Source organism: Malania oleifera, chromosome 11, assembly GCF_029873635.1.
Source record: "Malania oleifera isolate guangnan ecotype guangnan chromosome 11, ASM2987363v1, whole genome shotgun sequence".
NCBI lineage: Eukaryota > Viridiplantae > Streptophyta > Magnoliopsida > Santalales > Ximeniaceae > Malania > Malania oleifera.
This window is the reverse complement of record NC_080427.1, coordinates 37,678,525-37,701,859: the sequence shown is the minus strand read 5'-3', so window position 1 is coordinate 37,701,859 and position 23,335 is coordinate 37,678,525. Positions and strand designations below refer to the sequence as shown.

The following is a 23,335-nucleotide window of genomic DNA, read 5'->3' as shown; positions in this document are numbered from 1 at the left end:
TTTTGTGACTCTTAGATTTTTAGTCGCGATCATCTATGAAAAACATAATCAAAGAACTTTACTATTGAAAATATCTTTTTTAATTTTTATTAGTTCAATCATGCTTCGATTTTTTCCTAAAAAAATACCTAATTAATTTTTTTAAAGTGTAAATTTATGGTATAAATTTGATTTAATTGTTTTCAACCAAATCTCAATTTTAATTTTAAAAATTATATTTTCCAAACTACAAAATGCACGTAGCCATTTTTGGGGCACAATTAAAATTAGCACCGTTATATTTGAAGGACAAAATTGTCTTTATACTAGGAAAGGGATACTGACGTCATAAAGAAAGAAAGCAGGGGTATTTCCGTCCGTTAATCCGCGAGGTGTTTTTATTTTTTAAGCGGGAGACGGAAAGTGACGTGCTCTGTGAAATGTGAATATATCCAAATCAAAAAGCTTTTACCCCAAAAAAACAGACAAAGAAATGAACACTTATATTTGTTTAATCCAGACTTTTTATTTCAATCCGAACTTTGTTTTTGTTTGCGGTGAGATCATCTTCCACTAAAGTTTCAATTGTCAATTCGCCAATATATGGATTTCCTTGAATCTTTCTACCTCTTGTGACACAGAAATTCAGCGTTTCTACGCCTCTTTCTGAGTAGCCTCCGGTACGTGTTCTTCAGTAGACCCTTCACTGTCTTTCGATCAGCTTCTCGGACTTTTATGCATCTGTTCTCGTTTTTTATTCGATGGGCTTTGTGTGCGAGCAAAAGGGTTTATCGGAAACCAGTTTTTGTTTGTTTTCGTCTTGAATTCTTTGTTATCTGGTCGGATTGCGAGCGACCGGCTTGTGAATTTGAAATATCAAATATATATTCTTATTTGGGTCTAAACTGAAACTTTACAAGTGTCAGCTCTGAGATTAGTTCTTTGGGTTTTCCCATTTTTTAAAGTTTTTTTTTAGTTTCTTTTGCTTTGTATTGACTTGTCGTTGTTTATTCGTGAAGAAAATTGAGTGGTTGGCATATTTTTATTGAACGAAAAGTGATTAATTACTAATTACACTGCTTGATGACTTGCTTCATTACTTTAATTTTAGTTTATCTTCCAGTTTGATTTGTAATTAATTTAATTTGTCTTGGGAAATATAATATGCATTGCTAATTTTATGGAACTGAAATCCTTTTCTCCGAAAATTTGAAATCCTGTTGTAGCTTTTGAAACAGAGAAAAAGGAAGTAATTGTATTTCTCTCTTTGTATAGCTATTGAGATTTTGTTTTGTGGTTAGAATATTTTCTAGTTTGACAGCTTGATTGTTCATTTCTTGAGTTGTGGAGATTAGCTTGATTATTGTTTTTTCTTATTATTACCACCAATGTTTATTTATTTTTCTATTATGGTAATGCTCCTGTACGTGAAAAGAAAATTGTAAGCTTTAGTTCTTAAAAGAGTTGAATTCTTGAATGTCCATGATTTCCTTTTGTTCAGTGCATTTGCGTTTTCACATGCATGTGTATATGTACCGGAATCTGCCTCATCCTTTTTCCTTTTATCAATTTTTTTTTCTCTTATACAGCATTAGCCATATCAATATTTACTCCAGTTAGGGAATCATAAATTCCAGAAGTTCAAATGATGCACCAGCAATCAGATAGCACAGATCGAGTAGAAACTGGTGCAAATTGCAACAAACAGTACGCTAACTGTTCTCAACCTTGGTGGCACTCACAAATCACGTTGAAACATCCCAATGGTGGATTGGAGGCTGCGATGAACAGATCACAAACTAATAGCCAGCAGGAGGAGGGAACTGATGCCAATAAAGATATGCATAGTGCTGTGGTTCCACAATTAGGTACTTCAATTCTTTTGTTGTCTACAGAAATTGCTTTATGAAAATGCTCTCATAACGGTTGTTTGTTCAAACAGAATGAGATTTACATGCTTCCTGGTTGGTTAATAGGTTTTATACAATATTAGAGTGAAAAGGACAGTGGAATGAAGGGAATTCAATGACCTTGGTGGAGAATAATTAAATTTGATTCAAATTTTCCCTGTAATGTTGGGCCATTTTATTTTGGATGCATCAGCTTTGTGTTATCTTTCTTTGCTTTTCATTAAAGAGAAGTAATGGTTCAGAAAAAAGTTTTTGTTGGTTCATTGAATGGAATAGGACAGGAATGAAATAGTTTTTATATAGGGATATAATAGTTAACAAGAAAATTTGAAACTCTGCCATAATAATACCCAAGCCTTACAATATTGGGTAAAATATATTCAAATTTAAATACATATAAATCTTGTTTGAAGGGCTGCCCAACCATTTATATGATCTTTGTGGATCATGTTATAAGGATTGTGATATAAGTTGTGTGCTTATTATTTGTACTTTTGACCTTTGGCATTTTTTCTTGAAGTTGCTTCTCCATTGATTCGGTCCTATATGCTTATGCTTATTGGCCTGAAACTCCTACCAATTTACTAGATAATGGCCCCTTATTTTAAGTAGCCATGTTGTTTAGTATTATGCATGGCAGAAGCATGAAATGGTGAGCAATGAAAAAATAGGATAAAATCCTCAAAAAACCCAACAAGAACTAACATGGTTGACCCAATCTGGGTTGTGCCCACGGATGTAAGAGAGAGATTTGTTATAGCGTAGAGAACAATGCAATGTATGGAGTAACACCTTAGACCAAACCAAACACATGAGAACAAACACCTCACTGGTCACTTATCCCAGAGGCGGCCTGAGAAAGGAAGTGAAGGGGGGTTGTGAATTGGGCTTTAAATTTTAATTAAAGTTTAATACTAATAGTTTAATTCAAAAATTAAATCAATAGGATAGAGGATGTATTTTATTCAAACAAATACACACAAATACAAATAGTAAGAAAAGTGAGGGAGCGATGCAAACTCCTTTATAGTAGTTTGGCTATCCCAAGCTACAACCACCTTGAGGTTCCACAATCACCAAACACCTTAAAATCACTTTGCTTTCAGTTGGGGGTAGCGCAATTAAACAATTATTGATACAAGAGGTTTGAATCCTCACTTAGCATGAAATATACGACTACAAACTCAAAGATGTTTAAATTCCCAAGAAAAAAATCAATATGTAGCACTAAAGTTTGTGAAAATGGATCTCTTGAAGAAAATGAGCAAGCGAAAGGAATATGGAGAGATTGAGAGGACGATATTTTCAATATAGAGTTTTACGAGTCATTCTTTCTGGCTTTGGTGTTGACTGCTCTTAAGTCCTAGCATATTTGCATAGAGCAGCCTTGTTTAAGCCTATTTACTTATTTTAAGTTCCTTGTGGCATATGATGGTGGTTATGCATGAAGTTTTAAACAATTACAATGAAATATAAGAGCAAAGAGATTAAAAAATCAAAGTCTTATCTTCGAGATTTTTTAATTCAATAAAATTGTAAATCATGTGGAATCACAACTCAAACTCAGCACACATTAATCTAAATAGTTAGTTATCATCAAAATTGAGTTGGTGAAACATTGGGGCTACAAGGTCTCCTTAGTCTATCCCCAAGTCTTGCACACACAAAGATGTAACCAAAAACTTCCCCTTGATTCTACCATAGTTCCATAGGTATCTCTCTCTTGTACCTCTACTGATGTCATACCTTTATATTTATATAGCAGCTGAATGTCCTTTTAGCATAAGAAAAAGGCACTAATAGGAAACGTTCCTTGAAATAACTCCACGTACCTCTGAAAGAATCCCTAAACAATACAGTTTCCACAACACTGTAGTTTCCTTAGCCATTTTGGGAGTTTGACAAAATTTTTCTAAGAGTCAATTTGCTCCAGCGTTTTGTGAAGTCATAAAAAGGAGTTGTTTATGCTTTGAGTCTCTGGTAATAGTTACTTTTTCTTGCAAAAGAACATAAAATTTTTACATGCTGATATTGATGAAGATATTTCTTTCATGCATAGATGGACATTGTGGACAAGAACAGCACCGTTCGCATCATGCAGTGCCCATAATGCCTCAAACAATGGGCGAATACCTCATGCCACCTGCACAGCTGGAACTTGTTGGCCACTCAGTTGTAAGTTCTCTCTCTCTCTCTCTCTCTCTCTCTCTCACACACACACACACACACACACACACACACATGCATGCACAAATGCGAACACAGGCTGCACAGTCACCCATTCACCAGGGTCTTGAAATCTGTTTGCTTTTGTAAACTATGAAGTACTAAATATACAGCTAGTAGTACTGATTATGAACTTAGTGATGGGTGGAGTTGATGGTTCGGGATCACTGGTTGTGATCCTCAGAGAGAGATTGAACTCACAAAACACTCAATTGAAATGAAATCGACGGATTACATAAAGGGGATGATTTTCTCTCACTTATTTCTCTCACTACACTTTCTATTGAACTCCACAAATTACAACACTAAACAACCATGCGTATTTATAGGCTCACATACTCAGTAGGTGGCAGCCACATTTGACAAGAATCAGCAAAATTCAAAAATGGATTTGGGTGCCATTTTTGACATGGCAGTGCACCTCCATTGAATTACACGGGCTGCTACTGTTCTAATTTCTACTACACATGTTTACACTATTCATATGGTAGCTAGAATCTTCTTCATGGATTGATGAGTCAAGTTTACCACAAATTCACCTTTTAACATCCCCCCTTAAACTTGATTCTCCTGCCTTTGTCATGCTGAGTAGCATCTTCAATCTTGTAAAATTATCATGCTTGAGCGGCTTTGTGAAAATATCAGCAATCTGATGATAAGTCTTGCAAGAAAGCAATTCCACTTCCTTGTTCTTCACATGCTCTCTGTTGAAATGATGCTGATTATCAATATGTTTGCTTCTCTCGTGAAAGACTGGATTCTTCGCAAGAGCAATCGTTGATCAATTGTCGATGTAGACCTCTGTGGGATCATCTTGTGGAAACCCCAAGTACTTCAGAACATTTCTAATCCAGATACCATGACAGACAACTGAGTTGACAGCAACATACTCAGCTTCATATGATGATAGCGTTACGATGGGTTGCTTCTTTGATGACCATGTAAATGTTGTATTTCCCATGAAGAATATATACCCAATTGTGCTCTTTCTTTCTTCCAAATCTCTTCCCCAATCACTATTAAAATAGCCAATAAGTTTGCAATCTTCAGTTGATGAATAGAACATACCATCATTGATGGTACCCTTGACATAGTTGAGTATCTTCTTTGCTGCATTCAAATGGGACTGGTCAGGATTGACGAGTCAAGTTTACCACAAATTCAGCTTTCAACATCCCCTCTTAAACTTGACTCTCTTGCCTTTGTCATGCCAAACATCATCTTTAGTCTTGCAAAATTATCATGCTTGAGTGTTTTGTGAGTTCAATCTCTCTTTGAGGATCACAACCAGTGATCCCGAATCATCAACTCCACCCATCAGTGGTATCAGAGCGTAGAGAAACCTGGGAGACCAAATTTCGCCAAATAGACGAATAGGGTTGTTTTTTTTTTTTTTTTTAAATCTGCCTAGATTTGAAGTTGCTCAAAATCAAAATTTGAGCATACCATCGAGTAGAGCTCGTACCACCCAGTCAAAGTTTTGTTGACCACTACTCTGTTTTTTCTGCGTTTCGTTTCTGTTCAGGAGAGAGGTTGAAGAAGGTGACCTGGCCTCAGTTTGTGAGCTCGATAGCCTTGTCCAAAGATTGGTCTGTTTACATTATTTGGGCTGTTTCAACCCAATTTTGACCGAGTCAAACCCGTTCCTAAGTTTTTTCGATGTTCCAGATGCATTGGCGGCATCCATTTTGCCAAATTCCAACTCCAGAACCTTGTTTTGATATATTCAAAACTTGATAGCGAATGGAACCGCACAAGCTCTCATCCCGAAGCTGATGGAAGACAATTACAACAATTGGTGCATTCAGATGAGAGCCCTACTAGGTGCTCAAGATGTCATGGACATAGTAGAAGATGGGTACGAGGAAGCCCCATCCAAAGAAGCTGAAGCATCAATGTCCGATGCTCTCAAAGAACAATACTCCGCGTTGACTAAAAGAGGAACTGCAAGGCTAAGTCCATCATCTAGCAGGACCTTGATGAGGCCACGTTTGAAATCATCGCCTTGGCCATGACTTCCAAAGAAATCTAGGAGACTCTCCACCAAACCTACAAGGGTGCTAACAAAGTGAAGAGAATTCGGCTCCAAACTCTACGAGGTGAATTCGAATCCTTACAAATGAAGTTTGTTGAGTCCATTGCCAAGTATTATACTCGTGTAATTGTGGTTGCGAACCAACTAAGGAGGAATGGAAATATGAGAAAACTTTGCGATCTTTGGATCCAAAATTTGATTACATAACTGTGACTCTGGAGGAAATAATAAATCTAGAGACCATGTTAGTAGAAGAACTTGTGGGTTCACTATAGGCCCACGAGCAGAAGGTCAATAGAAGAAGTGACGGCAAAGCACTGGAGTAGGCCCTACAGTCAAAACTATCTTTGACTGATGGGGGATACAAGCAAGGGGGGACGTCATATCGTGGACGAGGACGAGGGTGAGGTCGAGGATCTGGATATTCTGAATCCAGAGGCGAAGGTAGAGACGGACTAAGATCCACAATAGGAGGACGTGGAAGAAGAGGTGGTTACAACAACCGTCAGAACGTTGACAAAAGTAACATTGAGTGCTACAACTGTCACTAGTTTGGTCACTACAGCAACGAGTGTTGGGGTAGACAACCAACTGAGAAGGTTAGCGAAGAGGCTAATCTTGCAGAAGTCGAACCAGTAGTCGGAGAATCGTTGATGCTGATGGCGCACAACTCAACCCAACAGGACCAAAATGTTTGTTACCTTTACTCTGGAGCTAGCAACCATATGACTAGAAAAAAGAACCTCTTCACTAAACTTAACGAGAAAGTTCAGCGAGAGATATCTTTCGGCAATCTCTCTAAAGTCCTAGTCTAAGGGAGAGTAGGTGTTCTGATGAAGCGGAAGGATGGAGATCACGCTTTTATCTCCAATATTTACTATGTTCCAGACTTGAAGATCAACATCTTGAGTCTTGGACAGCTTGTGGAGAAAGGCTACCAGATTAGCCTTAGAAACAAGCCAATGCTTATTTCAGACACTCGAGGAAAGCTGGTCACTCGAGTCAATATGGCGAAGAATCAAATGTTCTCTCTTGCTATCCATCATAACACACCAAAGTGTCTGAGTGCAGTCATCAACAACAAAGGTTGGCTGTGGCATCTAAGGTATGGACATCTCAACTTTGAAAGCTTGAAGCAGCTGGGCAGCAAGAAGATGGGTGTACGACTTACCAAACATTCACCACCTGAATGAGATGTGTGGGAGCTGTGTTCTGAGCAAGCAACGCATAAACAACTTTGGAAAGTAAGTTGACTAGAGATCTACCACGTCGCTACCGCCGCTCCAGCTAGTGCACACCGACGTGTGCGGTCCTTTGAACCCAATTTCAAATGGACATAATCGATACTTCCTCACTTTCACCACGACTACAACAGGAAGACTTGAGTCTACTTCCTAAAAAGGAATTCGAAGGTATTCGACAAATTCAAAGAGTTCAAAGCTCTTGGGGAGAAGCAGAGTGACTATAGCATCAAGTCACTCCGATCAGATCAAGGAGGAGAGTATACAAGAAAAGCTTTCCAGGAATTTCTTAGGCAACAATCAGTTTACACTAGCCTACACTCCCTAGTTGAACGGTGTAGCTGAGAGGAAGAATTGAACAATCCTTAACATGGCCATAAGCATGTTGAAGGATAAGAATATGCCTAAAAGTTTCTGAGTAGACGCAGTATTGTGTGCGGTCTATTTGTTCAACAAGTGCCCTACCAAAAGTCTTGATACAAAGACGTTGTATAAAGCTTGGAGTACTCACAAGCCCAGTGTGAGTCATATTAGAATGTTTGGCTCCATAGCCTACCCCAAAATTTTGGATGCAAGAAAGACAAAGTTGGAAGACAAAGGAGAGAAGTGTATCCTTGTTGGATACGGCAATAGTAATATAGGATATCAACTATACAATCCAATCACAAAGAAAGTCATTTTTAGCCGGGATGTCATTTTTGAAGAAAATGAATCCTTGAACTAGGACCATACTGAAACCTCTAGAGATGTATAATTGACACTTGAAGGAGAAGAATCTGCATAGACAAGAGAAGTGGCTGTTGGGCCACAAGCACCTGGAGATCAACAGAAATCTTCACGTGGTTTTCCCTCACCACAAAGGAATGAAGCTCCATCATTGATTTAGCGAGAACTTTCAGATATGAGGCCCATAGGAGCTCGTACCTTAGAAGATTTGTATGAAAATACAAATTGATGGAAGAGTATGTCACTCTATATTGTCTGTTGTTGATTAGTGATCTAGTTAGCTTTGAGGAGGTTAACGAAGAAGCCAAATGGAGAAAAGCAATGGATGAAGAGATTCATTCCATAAAGAAGAACAAGACTTGGGAGTTGACCACTCTCTTGAAGGGCTGCAAGACCATTGGTGTCAAATGGGTTTACAAGACCAAGAGGAATGCTCAAGATAAAGTCTAGAGATACAAGGCAAGGCTTGTTGCCAAGGGCTACAAGCTGAAAAAGGGGATCTACTATGGTGAAGTTTTTGTCTTAGTTGCCAGACTTGAGAACATTAGACTACTGATTTCACTAGTTGCACAGAAAAGATGGAAGATTTATCAACTTGACGTGAAATTAGCATTTCTGAATGGTTTTCTTGAGGAAGAAATCTATATTGATTAGCCATTTGGATATGTGAAGAAGGGCAAAGAAAATAAAGTGCACAAGCTGAAGAAGACACTATATGGCTTGAAGCAAGCCCCTTGTGCTTGGCACATGAGGATTGATGATTATTTCTTGGCAAATGATTTTGATAAATGTGCCTATGAGCATGCGTTGTATGTGAAGATGGAGACAGATGGAAGCATGCTAATTGCTTGTTTATATATTGATGATTTGATCTTCACTGACAATAATCTAGAAATGTTTGACACTTTCAAGAGGAGCATGGTCAAAGAGTTTGAGATGACGGATATTGGCCAAATGGCTCATTTCCTTGGCATAGAAGTTGTACATAGCGAAAAAGGAATCTTCTTCTCCCATAGTAACTATGCGAAACAAATTTCGAAGAAATTTGGGATGGAAAAATGCAGCCCCGTGACAACTTCGATTGAAACAGGATTGGAATTGAGGAAGAATGAGTAAGGAGATGTTGATCCCACCTATTTCAAGAGCTTGGTTGGAAGCTTGAGACACTTGACTTGTACCAAGTTAGATATACTCTATGGAGTTAGACTAGTCAGCAGGTACATGGAGACCCCTGATTAGTCCCATTTGAATGCAGCAAAGAGGATATTCCGTTATGTCAAGGGTACCATCAATGCTGGTATGTTCTATTCATCAATTGAAGATTGCAGACTTATTGACTATTCTGATAGCTATTGGGGAAGAGATTTGGATGAAAGAAAGAGCACGTCTGGATGTACATTCTTCATGGGAAATACAACATTTACATGGTCATCAAAGAAGAAACAACCCATCGTAACGCTGTCATTATGTAAAGTTGAGTATGTTGTTGTCAACTCAGTTGTCTGTCATGGTATCTGGGTCAGAAATGTTTTGAAGTACCTTGGGGTTTCCACAAGATGATCCCACAAAGGTCTACATCGACAAATTGATAAGTGATTGCTCTTGCGAAGAATTCGGTCTTTCATGAGAGAAGCAAACATATTGATACTCGGTATCATTTCATCAGAGAGCATGTGAAGAACAAGGAAGTGGAATTGTTTTCTTGCAGGACTTATGATTAGATTGTTGATATTTTCACAAAGTCACTCAAGCATGATAATTTTGCAAGATTGAAGATGATGTTCGGCATGACGAAGGCAAGAGAGTCAAGTTTAAGGGGGGGATGTTGAAAGGTGAATTTGTGGTAAACTTGACTCATCAATCCATGAAGAAGATTCTAGCCACCACATGAATAGTGTAGACATGTGCAGCAGAAATTGGAATAGTAATAGCCCATGTGATTCAATGGAGGTGCACTGCCATGTCAAAAATGGCCCCCAAATCCATTTTTGAATTTTGCTTCTTCTTGTCAAATATGGCTGCCACCTATTGGGTTTGATGAGCCTACAAATAGGCAAGGTTATTTAGTGTTGTAATGTGTGGAGTTCAATAGAAAGTGTAGTGAGAGAAATAAGTGAGATAAAATCTTCCCCTTTATGTAATCAATTGATTTCATTTCAATTGAGTGTTTTGTGAGTTCAATCTCTCTCTGAGGATCACAACCAGTGATCCCGAACCATCAACTCCACCCATCAGATCGTAGTCCAACTCCATAGAGTATATTTGGCCTAGTACAAGTCAAGTACCTCAAGCTTTCAACCAAGCTCTTGAAATAGGTGAGATCAACATTTTCTTGCTCATTGTTCCTCAATTCCAATCCTATTTCAACCAGAGTTGTCATAGGATTGCATTTTTCCATCCCAAACTTCTTTAGAATCTCTTTCGCATAGTAACTCTAGGAGATGAAGATTCCTTTTTTACTTTGTACAACTTCTATGCCAAGGAAATGAACCACTTGGCCAATATCCGTCATCTCAAACTCTTTGACCATGCTCCTCTTGAAAGTGTCAAACATTGTTGGATTATTGCCGGTGAAGATCAAATCATCAACATATAAGCAAGCAATTAGTATGCTTCTGTCTGTCTCCATCTTCACATATACTGCATGCTCATAAGTACATTTTTCAAATCCATTTGCCTCGAAGTAATCATCAATCCTCATGTTCCAAGCAAGAGAGGCTTGCTTCAAGCCATATAGTGCCTTCTTCATCTTGTACACGTTATTTTATTTACCCTTCTTCACATATTCAGGTGGCTGATCAATATAGATTTATTTTTCAATAAAACCATTCTGAAATACTGATTTCACGTCCAATTGATAAATCTTCCATCTATTCTGTGCTGCTAGTGAAATCAGTAGTCTGATGGTCTTAAGTCTGGCAATTGGGGCAGATACTTCACCATAGTAGATCCCCTTTTTCTGCTTGTAGCCCTTGGCAACAAGCTTTGCCTTGTATCTTTGGACTTCACCTTGAGCATTCCTTTTGTGCTTGTAGACCCATTTGACACCAATGTTCTTGCAGCCCTTCGGGAGAGTAATCAACTCCCAAGTCTTGTTCTTCTTTATGGAATGAATCTACTCACCCATTGCTTTTCTCCATTTGGCTTCTTCGTTAGTCTCTTCAAAGTTAACTTGATCACTAGTCAACAGCAGACAATATAGAGTGACATACTCTTCCATCGGTTTTATATTTTCATACAGATCTTTTAAGGTACAAGCTCCTCTAGGCCTCATATATGAAAGTTCTCACTCAATCGGTGATGGAACTTCATTCCTCCATGGTGAGGGAAAACCACGTGGAGATGTCTACTGATCTCCAGGTGCTTGTGGCCCGAAAACCACTTCTCTTGTTTGTGTAGGCTCTTCTCCTTCAAGTGTCAATTTTGTATCTCTAGAGGCTTCAGTTTGGTCCTAGTTCTAGGATTCATTTTCTTTAAAAAAGACACCCCGAATGAAAATGACTTTCTTTGTGATGGAATTGTATAGCTGATATCCCATATTACTGCTGTTGTATCCAACAAGGATAAACTTCTCTCATTTGTCTTCTAACTTTATCCTTCTTGCATTCGGAAGTTTGGTGTAGGCTCTAGAGCCAAACACTCTAAGATGACTCACACTGGGCTTGTGAGTACTTAGCTTCATGCGGCGTCTTTGTATCAAGGCTTTTGGTAGGACACCTGTTAAGCAAATAGACCGCACACAATACTGCTTCTACCCAGAAACTTCTAGGCATATTCTTATCTTTCAACATGCCTCTGGCCATGTTAAGTATTATGCGGTTCTTCCTCTCAGCTATATCGTACAACTAGGGAGTATAGACTGGTGTGAACTGATTTTGGATTCCTTGTTGCCTAAGAAATTCCTGGAAAGCTTCTGTTGTATACTCTCCTCCTTGATCTAATAGGAGTGACTTGATGCGGTAGTCACTCTGCTTCTCCACAAGAGTTTTGTACTTTTGAATTTGTCGAATACTTCCGACTTCCTTTTCAGGAAGTAGACCCAATTCTTCCTGCTGTAGTCGTCGGTGAAGGTGAGGAAGTATCGATTATGTCCATTTGAAACTGGGTTCAAAGGACCACACACGTCGGTGTGCACTAGCTGGAGCGGCATGGTAGACCTCCAGTCAACTTACTTTCCAAAGCTGTTTTTGTGTTGCTTGCTAGAACACAGCTCTCACACATCTTATTCGGGTGGTGAATGTTGGGTAAGCCATACACCATCTTCTTGCTTCCCAGCTTCTTCAAGCTTTCAAAGTTGAGATGTCCATACCTCAAATGCCACAACCAATCTTTGTTGTTGATGACTGCACTCAGACACTTTGGTGTGTCATGATGGATGGCAAGAGAGAACATCCGATTCTTAGCCATATTAACTCGAGTGGCCAACTTCTCTCAAGCGTATGAAATCAGCATCTGCTTGTTTCTAAGGCTAATTTGGTAGCCTTTCTCCACGAGCTGTCTGAGACTAGAGATGTTGGTTTTCATGTCTGGAACATAGTAAACATTGGAGATAAAAGCGTGATCTCCATCCTTCCACTTGATCAGAACATCTCCTCTCCCTTGGATTGGGACTTTAGAGAGATTGCCGAACAATATCTCTCGCTGAACTTTCTTGTCAAGTTCAGTGAACAAGTTCTTTTTGCCAGTCATGTGGTTGCTAGGTCCAGAGTCAAGGTACCAAACATTTTGGTCCTATTGGGTTGAGTTGTGCACCATCAGCATCAACGATTCTCTGGCTACTGGTTCGGCTTATGCAAGATTGAGAAGTAAGGTGTATTTCCAAGAGGGGGGATGAATTGGGTTTTTAAAATTTTCTTTGAAACCTCTTTGTTTTACGAGTTTCTTTAGTTAAGAGTTAACCCAACAAATTAATATTCAACAATCTCACAATTACAATGATATTGATTTACAACCTCATGAGTCCAACCAACAATCCTTTTGAATATGTCAATCCAACAAACAATCTAGTATGCTGATAAGGATCAAACTTAGAAATTCAGCAGCCTTTCAAAATTCTGTTTTTGATATCAAATATGTTTCTTGGATTTAAGTATGAAACAAATCATTATTTTAATGAGCTTTAATGTTTATCAATCGACGTTTTCCTTTAAGGTTTCCGCAAACTTTGATGTTTATCAATCAACGTACTCCCTTTAAGGTTTTTGCAAATTTTGATATTTATCAACCAACGTACTCCCTTTAAGGTTTTAGCAATTTCCAATAACAAATTAATTTCCAACAATCAAGTAAGCATCCACGCAATTTATATATGCAGAAAATTAAAGAGATTAGGGAAGAGAAAGACACAAAGATTTTACGAGTTTCAGCTATACCCGCCTACGTCCTCGCCTTAGGTAAACCATCCAAGGATTTCACTATGTCACTCCCTTAACTGGGCGGAGCAAATCGTTTACACAATCCTTCAAGTAGGATAGCCCTCCTGTCCAAGCGATACCCCACGCTTGGTAATCCAACGATTCAACAAACCTGAACCGTCAAAGATAACAAGAGAAATAAGAACAATTCTTGTGTACAAAGAAACTCTCTGCAAGAGTAGATTAGTACAATTTGAATGTCACAATATTCTTCAATCAAATAACAATATAGAAATATGAAGCTTAAGTAATTTATCACCGGGATTCTTTCTTGGTTTTAATGACTAAGTAAAATGTGCAAAGAATCGTGAGCTTTTCTCAGTAAAATCACAGCAAGTTGATCAATAAGAGCATTCACACAATAGCTTTGAGAAGTAGAGAGTATATAGCTTGATTGCTGCTTGTTGGTGATTTAATTCTTGGGTTGATCATGTATTTATAGAGTTAAAAATTAATTTTTTTCGCGTTGCCCAAGTTGCTTGGAGTGTTTCCCAAGTTTTTATAAAGTTTGGGGGTCAAGCAATCTAATTTGGAAACTTTTCTTCGCTGTTTAAATTTGAATTTTACGAAGGTCAGTCAACTAAACTTCGGGGTCAGTTGGCTGATCTTTAAAAATCAGCGAAAATTCAAAGTCAGAATGAGTTCAATCGGCTGGACTCATAGGGTCAATCGACTGAAGTTGTTATGTTTGGCATGTCAGGTAACTAATCAGATATGGTCAATTGCCTGAACTTGCTGTCAGCATCAACCACCCTTCAGTATTTTGGGTATAATTTTTTCTATACAACTCCTAATTGGACGTTCTTGGTATCAACAGAAAGTTAAGAGAAAACCCCACAACTTTCATGTTGAAGAATTTTTAAGATAATAAACCATTAATAGAGAAAATTGCACATCAATGCAGATATAGAAAAAAGAAGTGAATTTGGAGAATCTTGTTTTGGTATTTTTCATTCCAAAAATAATTTGAACCCTTTTGAAATAACTTTTAACCTTATAAAAATATTTTCCAAGTATTTTAAAAGGTAACTAGGTCTAAGTAATTAACCTAAGAGTTTCATGCATTCATATTGAAATCGTTTGAAGTACTTACATGAGACTTCTTAAAAGAACTTTCTAAGCGCTAAGTCTTCATGTATTGACTTCCATTCTTTGTATCTCTCTTGAGCGTCTTCCTTCAATTGACTTTTACTTTGTCATGAGCCATGTCTCTAAGCATATGTGATCATCTTTAACCATATGTGATCATCTTGAACCCTTTTGAAGTAACTTTTAACCTTATAAAAATATTTTCCAAGTATTTTAAAAGGTAACTAGGTCTAAGTAATTAACCTAAGAGTTTCATGCATCCATATTGAAATCGTTTGAAGTACTTACATGAGACTTCTTAAAAGAACTTTCTAAGCGCTAAGTCTTCATGTATTGACTTCCATTCTTTGTATCTCTCTTGAGCTTCTTCCTTCAATTGACTTTTACTTTGTCATGAGCCATGTCTCTAACGATATGTGATCATCTTTAACCACTTGAGCTTGATCTTTTAGGAACTTGATCTTTTATAAGAACTTTTGAGTTTGATGTCTTTATAAAAGCTTTTTAGCCTTGAAACTTATCTTAGCAAAACGTGTTAAGTTCCTTTGGTTTGTTGTCATCAAAATAAGATTCTAAGCCTTGTAAGGCCAACAATTAGCCTCCTCGCTAACCTTCTCAGTTGGTTGTCTACCCCAACACTCCACTTGTGACAATTGTAGCACTCGATGTTACCTTTGTCAACGTTCGGACGGTTGTTGTAACCGCCTTTTCTTCCACGCCCTCTTCCTCTCGGGATGTTATTCTATTGTCCACGTCCTCCTCTTGTGGATCTTTGTCCGCCTCTACCTCCGCCTTTGGATTCAGAATATCCAGATCCTCTTTCCCAAGATCCTCGACTTTGCCCTTGTCCATGATGTGATGTTCCCCTTGCTCGTATCTCCCATCAATAAAAATAGTTTTGACTGTAGGGCCTGCTCTAGTGCTTTGCCATCACTTCTTCTATTGATCTTCTGCTCGTGGGCTTATAGTGAACCCACAAGTTCTTCTACTGACATGGTCTCCAGATCTTTTGTTTCCCCTAAAGTCACGGCTATGTAATCAAATTTTGGATCCAAAGATCGCAAAATTTTCTCACATATTCTCGTGTCTGTAAGAACCTCTCCATTCCTCTTAGCTAGTTTGCAACCACCATTACACGAGTATAATACTCGGCAATGGACTCAGTAAACTTCATTTGTAAGGATTCGAATTCACCTCGTAGAGTTTGGAGGCGAATCCTCTTCACTTTGCCAACACCCTTGTAGGTCCAGTTGGGAGTCTCTTAGACTTCTTTGGACGTCATGGCGGAGGCGATGATTTCAAACGTGGCCTTATCAAGACCCTGGTAGATGATGGATTTAGCCTTTTAGTCCCTTTTTCAGTCAGCGCAGAGGTTTGTTCTTTGAGCATCGAACATCAATGCTCTAGCTTCTTTGGATAGGGCTTCCTTGTACCCATCTTCTGCGATGTCCATGACATATTGAGCACCAAGTAGGGCTCTCATCTGAATGCACCAATTTTCATAGTTGTCTTTCGTCAGCTTCAGGATGAGCGCTTGTGTGGTTCCGTTCACCGTCAAGTTTTGAATATATCAAAACGAGGTTCTAGTGTTGGAATTTAGCAATACAGATGCCGCCAATGCGTTCGGAACGTTGAAAAACCTAAGGAATGGGTTTGACCCGGTCATAATTGGGTTGAAACGGCCCAAATAATGTAAACGAGCCAATCTTTGGACTGGGTTGGCGGGCTAGCAGGCCGGGCCAGGGTCACCTTCTTCAACCTCTCGTCTGAACAAAAGCGAAACGTAGAAAAAACAAGTGATGGTCAACAAAACTTTGACTGGACGGTACGATCTCTACGAGCTCTACATGATGGTATGCTCTAATTTTGATTCTGAGCAACTTCAAATCTGGGCAAATTTCAAAAAAATGTCACTATTCGTTTGTTTGGCGAAATTTGGTCTCCCAGGATCTTCTACGCTCTGATACCACTGATGGGTGGAGTTGATGGTTCGAGAACACTGGTTGTAATCCTCAGAGAGAGATAAAACTCACAAAACACTCAATTGAAAAGAAATCGACGGATTACATAAAGGGGAAGATTTTCTCTCACTACACTTTTCCATTGAACTCCACACATTACAACACTAAACAACCATGCCTATTTATAGGCTCACAAACTCAGTAGGTGGCAGCCACATTTGACAAGAAGAAGCAAAATTCAAAAATGGATTTGGTTGCCATTTTTTGACACGGCAGTGCACCTCCATTGAATCACATGGGCTGCTGCTGTTCCAATTTCTGCTGCACATGTCTACGCCATTCACACGGTGGCTAGAATATTCTTCATGGATTGATGAGTCAAATTTACCACAAATTCACCTTTCAACACTCAAAACTTCCTCGGGGTTAATCAATCAAAAAGTACCTCTATTTCTTGCTTACATTTTCTATTTTTTTTAATGATATTTACGGATGCAGAAGCTTAAAGTGTAACTTGTCTGCAGGCATGTGCATCATATCCATATTCTGATCCATTTTATGGGGGAGCAGTGCCTGCTTATGGACCTCAAGCTTTGGTATGCAAACTTTATCCTGTGTAGCATGTGTGAATTGACATTTTGGTTGCTGCTTGCCATGCTTGATTTGCCACTTTGTTGATCAACTATATTAAATATTTGTTGTTTACAAAATCAATGATTTCAAAGAGCCCTTTTGCTAGGTTTGACTCCCTTTGTTATCCTCTTTGAATCGTGTTCTTTAAGCTTCATGCGCTGTAATGTCTTTTGAATGAAAATTATAAGAGAGGTTTCCCACCTGATGACATGGCCCAGTCCATTAACATTAAAATTCTACTACTGAGTCCAATTTATTCAATAAATTTTCAAATAAGATCAGATGCACCATCATTGATTCATGTTCCTGGCATTACCCATGGAAAAAGGATAATTTTCTGCTTCTTTTCCATTTCTAGAAACAAAAATGTCAGCTATATCTTTTTCTTTTTTCAAAAATTTTCATAAGGAAATATAGGAAGTAGTTTCCTCGTGGAATAGGTGGTTGGAATTGTTGGTGGAAACATGGAAAGTAGATGAGAGGGAGGATAATGCATAAAAAATTTTGGGTTATGGTCAGTGAAGTACATTTTGTTTTTATTGGAGGCTAAAAATGCCTGCCCCTGCTGGACATGGAATTTCATGGTGGTCGTCAAGGCTTGTTCCCCATATTTAATATGACTTCTAAAAGGAATTATCGAGGCTTGTTTGCTGTGCTGCTGTTTTAACTTTCAACTGTCACTAGTCTAAAAGTTAAATCACTATCATTCTGAACTACAGTACTGTTAGATTACCAGTTACCACTTTTCCTAAACGATTAAGCTGTTAGGTTGTGGGTTGACAATGTGTATCAGGCCATTGCAAGTACTTTGAAAGAACTTGAAATCCTTCATAATGAAAAGAAGAAAGAGAGGGCTGAATTGAACTTTTAAAGCAAGCCCAACAAGTATTTAGGGCTTTGAAAAAAATGCAATATTTGAGGCGAAGGTTGGATATCTGGAATTAGAATCCTGATTATTAATTTGTATTGCACAATTCAAAATCCAATCGATAAGATTAAATTCTTATGATGCTATCCAAAAAAAAAAAGAGAGAGATTGACATTGAAATGGATTTAAATGCTTCCATTCGCATCAGGGAATCATCAGACAGACTTAATATACATGGATGAGTACCAAATTGACCCACTTAAGCAGTTGAGACTCATCCATGTGTACCTAAGTCACTCATCTTCCACTTAATTTTATGATGTGGGACAACTCTCACTATTAAAAATTTCAAGATTTGTTGCTGACAAGTTTGACGTGAAATGGATTGTTAAATGCTTTTGTTAGCATCGAGGAGTTGTCATGTGGGCTTAATATATATGGGCGAGCACCAACTCAGCTTAAAATCTTAAGCTATTAGGACCCATCCATGGGTATATAAGTCACTCATTCTCCGCTTAATTTTTCAGATTCGAAACAACTCTCACGAGTGAAATTACCAACAGTATCCCCCTCATTTGTAAGTCTCTATAACTCCTTGAGCAAGAACCATCCCCTTTGGGAGCCAATCCTACTAATTTATTTAATACAATTATAAAAACTAAGAAAATGCCTAATGAATGGAAAAAAAGCACTTTAATACCTATATACAAAAATAAAGGAGATATTCAAAATTGTAATAACTATCGTGGAATTAAACTTATAAGTCATACTATGAAACTATACTATGAAACTATAAGAAAGGGTAGTTGAACAAAGATTAAGGTTAGAAACGAAGGTCTCAGAAAATCAATTTGGTTTTATGCCTGGGAGATCTACCACAGAAGCTATACATCTTTTAAAAAGATTAATGGAAAAATTTAGGGAAAAGAAAAGGGACTTGCATGTGATATTTATTGACCTAAAGAAAGCATATGATAGGATACCTAGGGAAGTTCTATAGTGGGTTTTAGAAAAAAAAGGTGTATGTAGTAGGTATACTGATGTCATTAAGGATATGTACGATGGAGTAATGACTAGTGTAAGGACTATAAATGGAGAAACTAGAGAATTTTTAATCACCATAAGTGTACATTAAAAATTTGTTTTTAGCCCTTATTTTTTTGCTTTAGTGATGGACCAACTAACTAAGAGTATTTTAAAGGAGGTTCCATGGTATATGTTGTTTGCAGATGATATTGTATTAATTGATGAAAGTAGGGACGGAGTAGAGGCCAAGTTAAAATTATGGAGAAAAGCTTTGGAATCTAGAGGCTTTAGGATAAGTAGAAATAAGACAGAATATATGAAATGTAATTTTAGTAATGGTAGGAGGAATATTAGAGACAAAGTTAAACTTGATGATGAAGAAATAAATAACATTTGTAGATTTTGATACCTTGGATCTATTATGCAAGTTGGAAGAGAAATTGAAGATGATGTAATACATAGAGTTAAAGCAGGTTGGGTAAAATGAAAAAGTACTTCAAGTGTGCTCTGTGATCGTAGAATACCCTTAAAATTGAAAGGAAAGTTTTATAAGACAACTATAAGACCAGTTATGTTATATGGATTAGAATGTTGGGCGACGAAAAAACAGAATATCCAAAAAGTAAAAGTTGCCGAGATGAAAATGTTTAGATAGATGAGTGGTATAATATTGAAAGATAAATTAAAGTATGAACATATTCGCGGTAAGTTAGGTGTAACTTTTATAGAAGATAAGATAAGAGAGGGACGACTTAGATGGTATGGATACTAGCAACGTAGGCCACATAGTGCGCTAGTTAGGAAGAGTGAGTTAGTTACGGTGGGGGGCAGTAGAAGAGGTAGGGATAGACCTAAAATAATTTGGAAGGAGATAATGAGTAAGAATTTAATATTCCTTAATTTGTCAAAAGAAATGGTTCATGATCGCATAAATTGGCGGAAGATGATTTATATAGCCGACCCCACCTAGTGGGACTTACGGTTTGGTTTTTTTGTTGTTGTTGTATTGGTCTTGGTTACACACTTATTCCTCTAATTGTAACACTCTTGCACTTGTTAGCATCGGCGAGTCAATCTGCAGGTTTGATATATTTAGGTGAGCACCAACTACATGGACCTGCCTATATATATAAGCCAACCATCTTATTCCTAATTTTCCTATGTGGGACAATCACAAGTGAAATTTTCTTAAGCTTAAAGCTTAAGCTATGATGACAGGAGTCAAGTTCTAATGCCAGCAATGGGTAGCCTTGCTACTCTTTAATTGTTTGATGGGCAGTCTCTATCATTCTCTCTCCATATTTATATGTATATGTGTGTATAAATAGAGCAAGAATATTTAGGGAAATATGTATTCTGGTGTTCTCTCTCCCTCAGTCCGTATTTATATATATATATATATCTGTGTGTGTGTATATAGAGCAAGAATATTAAGACAAATGTGTTCAGATAGGAAATTGGGTGCCTAACATTCCTCAAAAATTTGTGCTAGGTTCATTCTTGTTTTCCTGCATTGCATTCCAGTAGAATGGCTTTGCCCCTTGAAATGGCGGAGGAGCCTGTTTATGTGAATGCCAAGCAGTACCATGGAATTCTAAGGCGAAGACAATCACGTGCAAAGGCTGAGCTGGAAAAAAAACTAATAAAAGTTAGGAAGGTAAGTTGTGTATATACATGTTAGTGCCTGTGTAAACGCCTGTGCATGTTTTTTGCCATGGTTTACATAGTCAAATTGCTTCATTACCATTATACCATGTATCACATGTATTAGGTGCAACTTCTAATTTTTGTAGGCAATTAAAGATCATTTAGAAATTTATAAAAATAGTGCAGGAAAGCTGGGATTATAATGGGGTTTTGGTGTGACAAATGGTGAAACATTAGCACAAAATAAGTAGGCAGTTTCTTTCTATCAGATGACCATGTTACAGTGTCTTTTCCTCAATAAAAGTGCCTTTGGCACTCATATGAAGGATGGGGACCATGTTTTTGTGTGAAGAATATGATGTGCTAATGATGTACCATAATTATTATCTGAAGAAAACAATATTTTGACGCTTGCGTGGAAAGGATTTCACCATAGCTTAGCAAGCTATAATGTGCTTGTTGAGTGTAAATCAGAACTTCAGTAGAATCCCAGGTGTCTGTCGGCCAGATTGAGTTCTTTGAGTTATTGATTATGTGTCTCTGGTTTCTCTTTCTATGCTCAAAAGCCATATCTTCACGAATCTCGGCACCAGCATGCGATGAGAAGGGCCAGGGGTTGTGGCGGGCGTTTCCTGAACACAAAGAATACTGCTGCTGCTGTGAATGGCAATCGTGAGGCAGTTACGAACTCTTGCAAGCATGAGAGTGTGCCAAAAGTGGGTTAGCTCAAAGCTCGGAACAGGTACAAAATAAGTAGTTCATAGACTTTTCACTTTCGGTACATGCCATCCTCTCAGCATCTTAACCTTAACCCTTCATTATCCAGTCGCACGCATTTCTTCTGTGAGGGTTGCTCAAGCAACTATCCAAATGGCAGTGGTGTAAAGATGAAGCCGGAGACGTCGAACCCCCTCCTCATCCCCAAACACACACAAGCAATCCACCAGAGGGGAAACAGTAGTTCCCTGCAAGTCATTCTTGGCTCTTTCTTTTCCTTCTTTTAAACCAAGTCAGGGGAATGGATGGATATTGTTTCCTTGGTCATATTTCTTTCTTACTTGTACAGGGTGGGTGATGAATGGGTTCATGTGCCTAGGCTGCTGACATTTGTGAAATTGAAGTTGCCATTCATCCTTTGTTTCCATTTTGAGCACTATAGAGATGTGTGGAATGAAAAAATTTGAATGTTTAACGCCAATATTTCTTGGTTTCGATCAATGTTTTTAGGCCTTCTGTGGATGATAAAAGTACCCTAGATTCCCTAATCACGTAATGACACACTATGTTCGTTCTCATGGTTCAACCAATACGTGATTTAATTAGATAGCTGGAACTTAATAATTTCTTATGATGCACTATGTTCATTCTTACAATTCTCTCTCTCTCTCTCTCTCTCTCTCTCTCTCTCCCCGAGACAGTGATTTAATTAGGTAACATAACTTTATAATTTTGCATTAAGCTCTCTCTCTCTCTCTGAGACGCTCAAACAAGCTCAATCTTATATTTGGTTTTAATTTTTTTTTTTGGTTGGAAACCTCAAGCTTGTGACATATAAGTCCTAAATTTTTGCATTACCTTGCCTTTCCGCAATAGGAAGGAGCTATCTGCCTCTGGCAGTCCGGCCCAGAAGACAATGCAGGATGGAGGACTGTCCATGGGCTTTATGACAAGGGCCGGTCCATTAGCGGCAGGCGGGCCCATTTGTGAATACGGGCCAGCCGAAAAAGTAAACGACAGAGTCGGAGCGGGGGATTGAGGAAGAGTTGACTGGTCAGAGCTCGTCGAGACAGCGACTGGGGTGGGCCCCAGATGGGCCTGGAAGTGGGCCAGAGTGAGCAAATGGGATGTAGGGGGCCCATTATCTTGACCCAAACCGCGTCTTGGGCTGCTGCGGAGAGCCACTTGCGCATTCAAGTTGGCCTTCTTGGATGCCACTTGTCAACCGACTTTGAAATTCTCAGCGGCGGTGAAGGCCCTGTTTGGTTTGAAATTGTGGCCCTCTAGAGCACTGAATGTTCAGGACCCTCTTTCAGTGTCCACCCAAACAGACCCTTAGAACTCATGTTCTCAGCATGTGAAACCCGGGGGTACAGCCGTACCGCGGCCCACTGAACACAAAACGAAGTTTCCAAGTTCAACTCACTCTCTCTCTCTAGAAAATTGATGGGGATGTGTGAGATGCCCACTTGCAGTCTGCAGAGACTCTGTCTTCATAAATTCTAAAGTTGGGATTCTCAGTTCTCACTTTCCCATTCAGACCCAACTGCAGGGCTGAGGGTGAGGGCTGAGGGCTGAGGGCTGAGGGCTTATTGCTTTGAATATTAGAATTATATTAAATAATTCTTAAATAATTATTATATTAAATAAATTCATCATTTAATAATAATTTTAATGCAATAATATTTAATTTTAGCACGAGCCTATATACTCAGATGCTCGCTATATGATATTTAATTTTTTTTATTTAATTGATTATTAAAATATTTTTAAATTATATTTTGACCCACTTCCGTACATAATTTATAAAGTAGGGACAATGACTGACCATAATGGCCAGCTTACAACAGACAAGTCCATCAC

General features: G+C 38.3%; 1 protein-coding gene across 3 annotated transcripts; it reads left to right on the top strand.

The window, feature by feature from the left end:
- The first annotated feature begins 412 nt into the window (after positions 1 to 412).
- Positions 413 to 21,953, top strand: LOC131167371 (nuclear transcription factor Y subunit A-7-like). 3 transcript variants are annotated; one of them, XM_058126162.1, is made up of 7 exons: positions 413 to 659; positions 1,569 to 1,847; positions 3,949 to 4,064; positions 17,106 to 17,177; positions 20,601 to 20,765; positions 21,322 to 21,497; positions 21,582 to 21,953. In XM_058126162.1, exons 2-6 carry the CDS (start codon positions 1,625 to 1,627, stop codon positions 21,478 to 21,480), a joined length of 735 nt encoding a protein of 244 aa, XP_057982145.1. In that variant the 5' UTR covers positions 413 to 659; positions 1,569 to 1,624; the 3' UTR covers positions 21,481 to 21,497; positions 21,582 to 21,953. The 3 variants fall into 3 exon arrangements, with proteins under 3 accessions (XP_057982145.1, XP_057982146.1, XP_057982147.1); XM_058126163.1 differs by having other exon boundaries at positions 455 to 659; positions 21,322 to 21,953; XM_058126164.1 differs by lacking the exon at positions 17,106 to 17,177 and having other exon boundaries at positions 469 to 659.
- Positions 21,954 to 23,335: the final 1,382 nt, after the last annotated feature.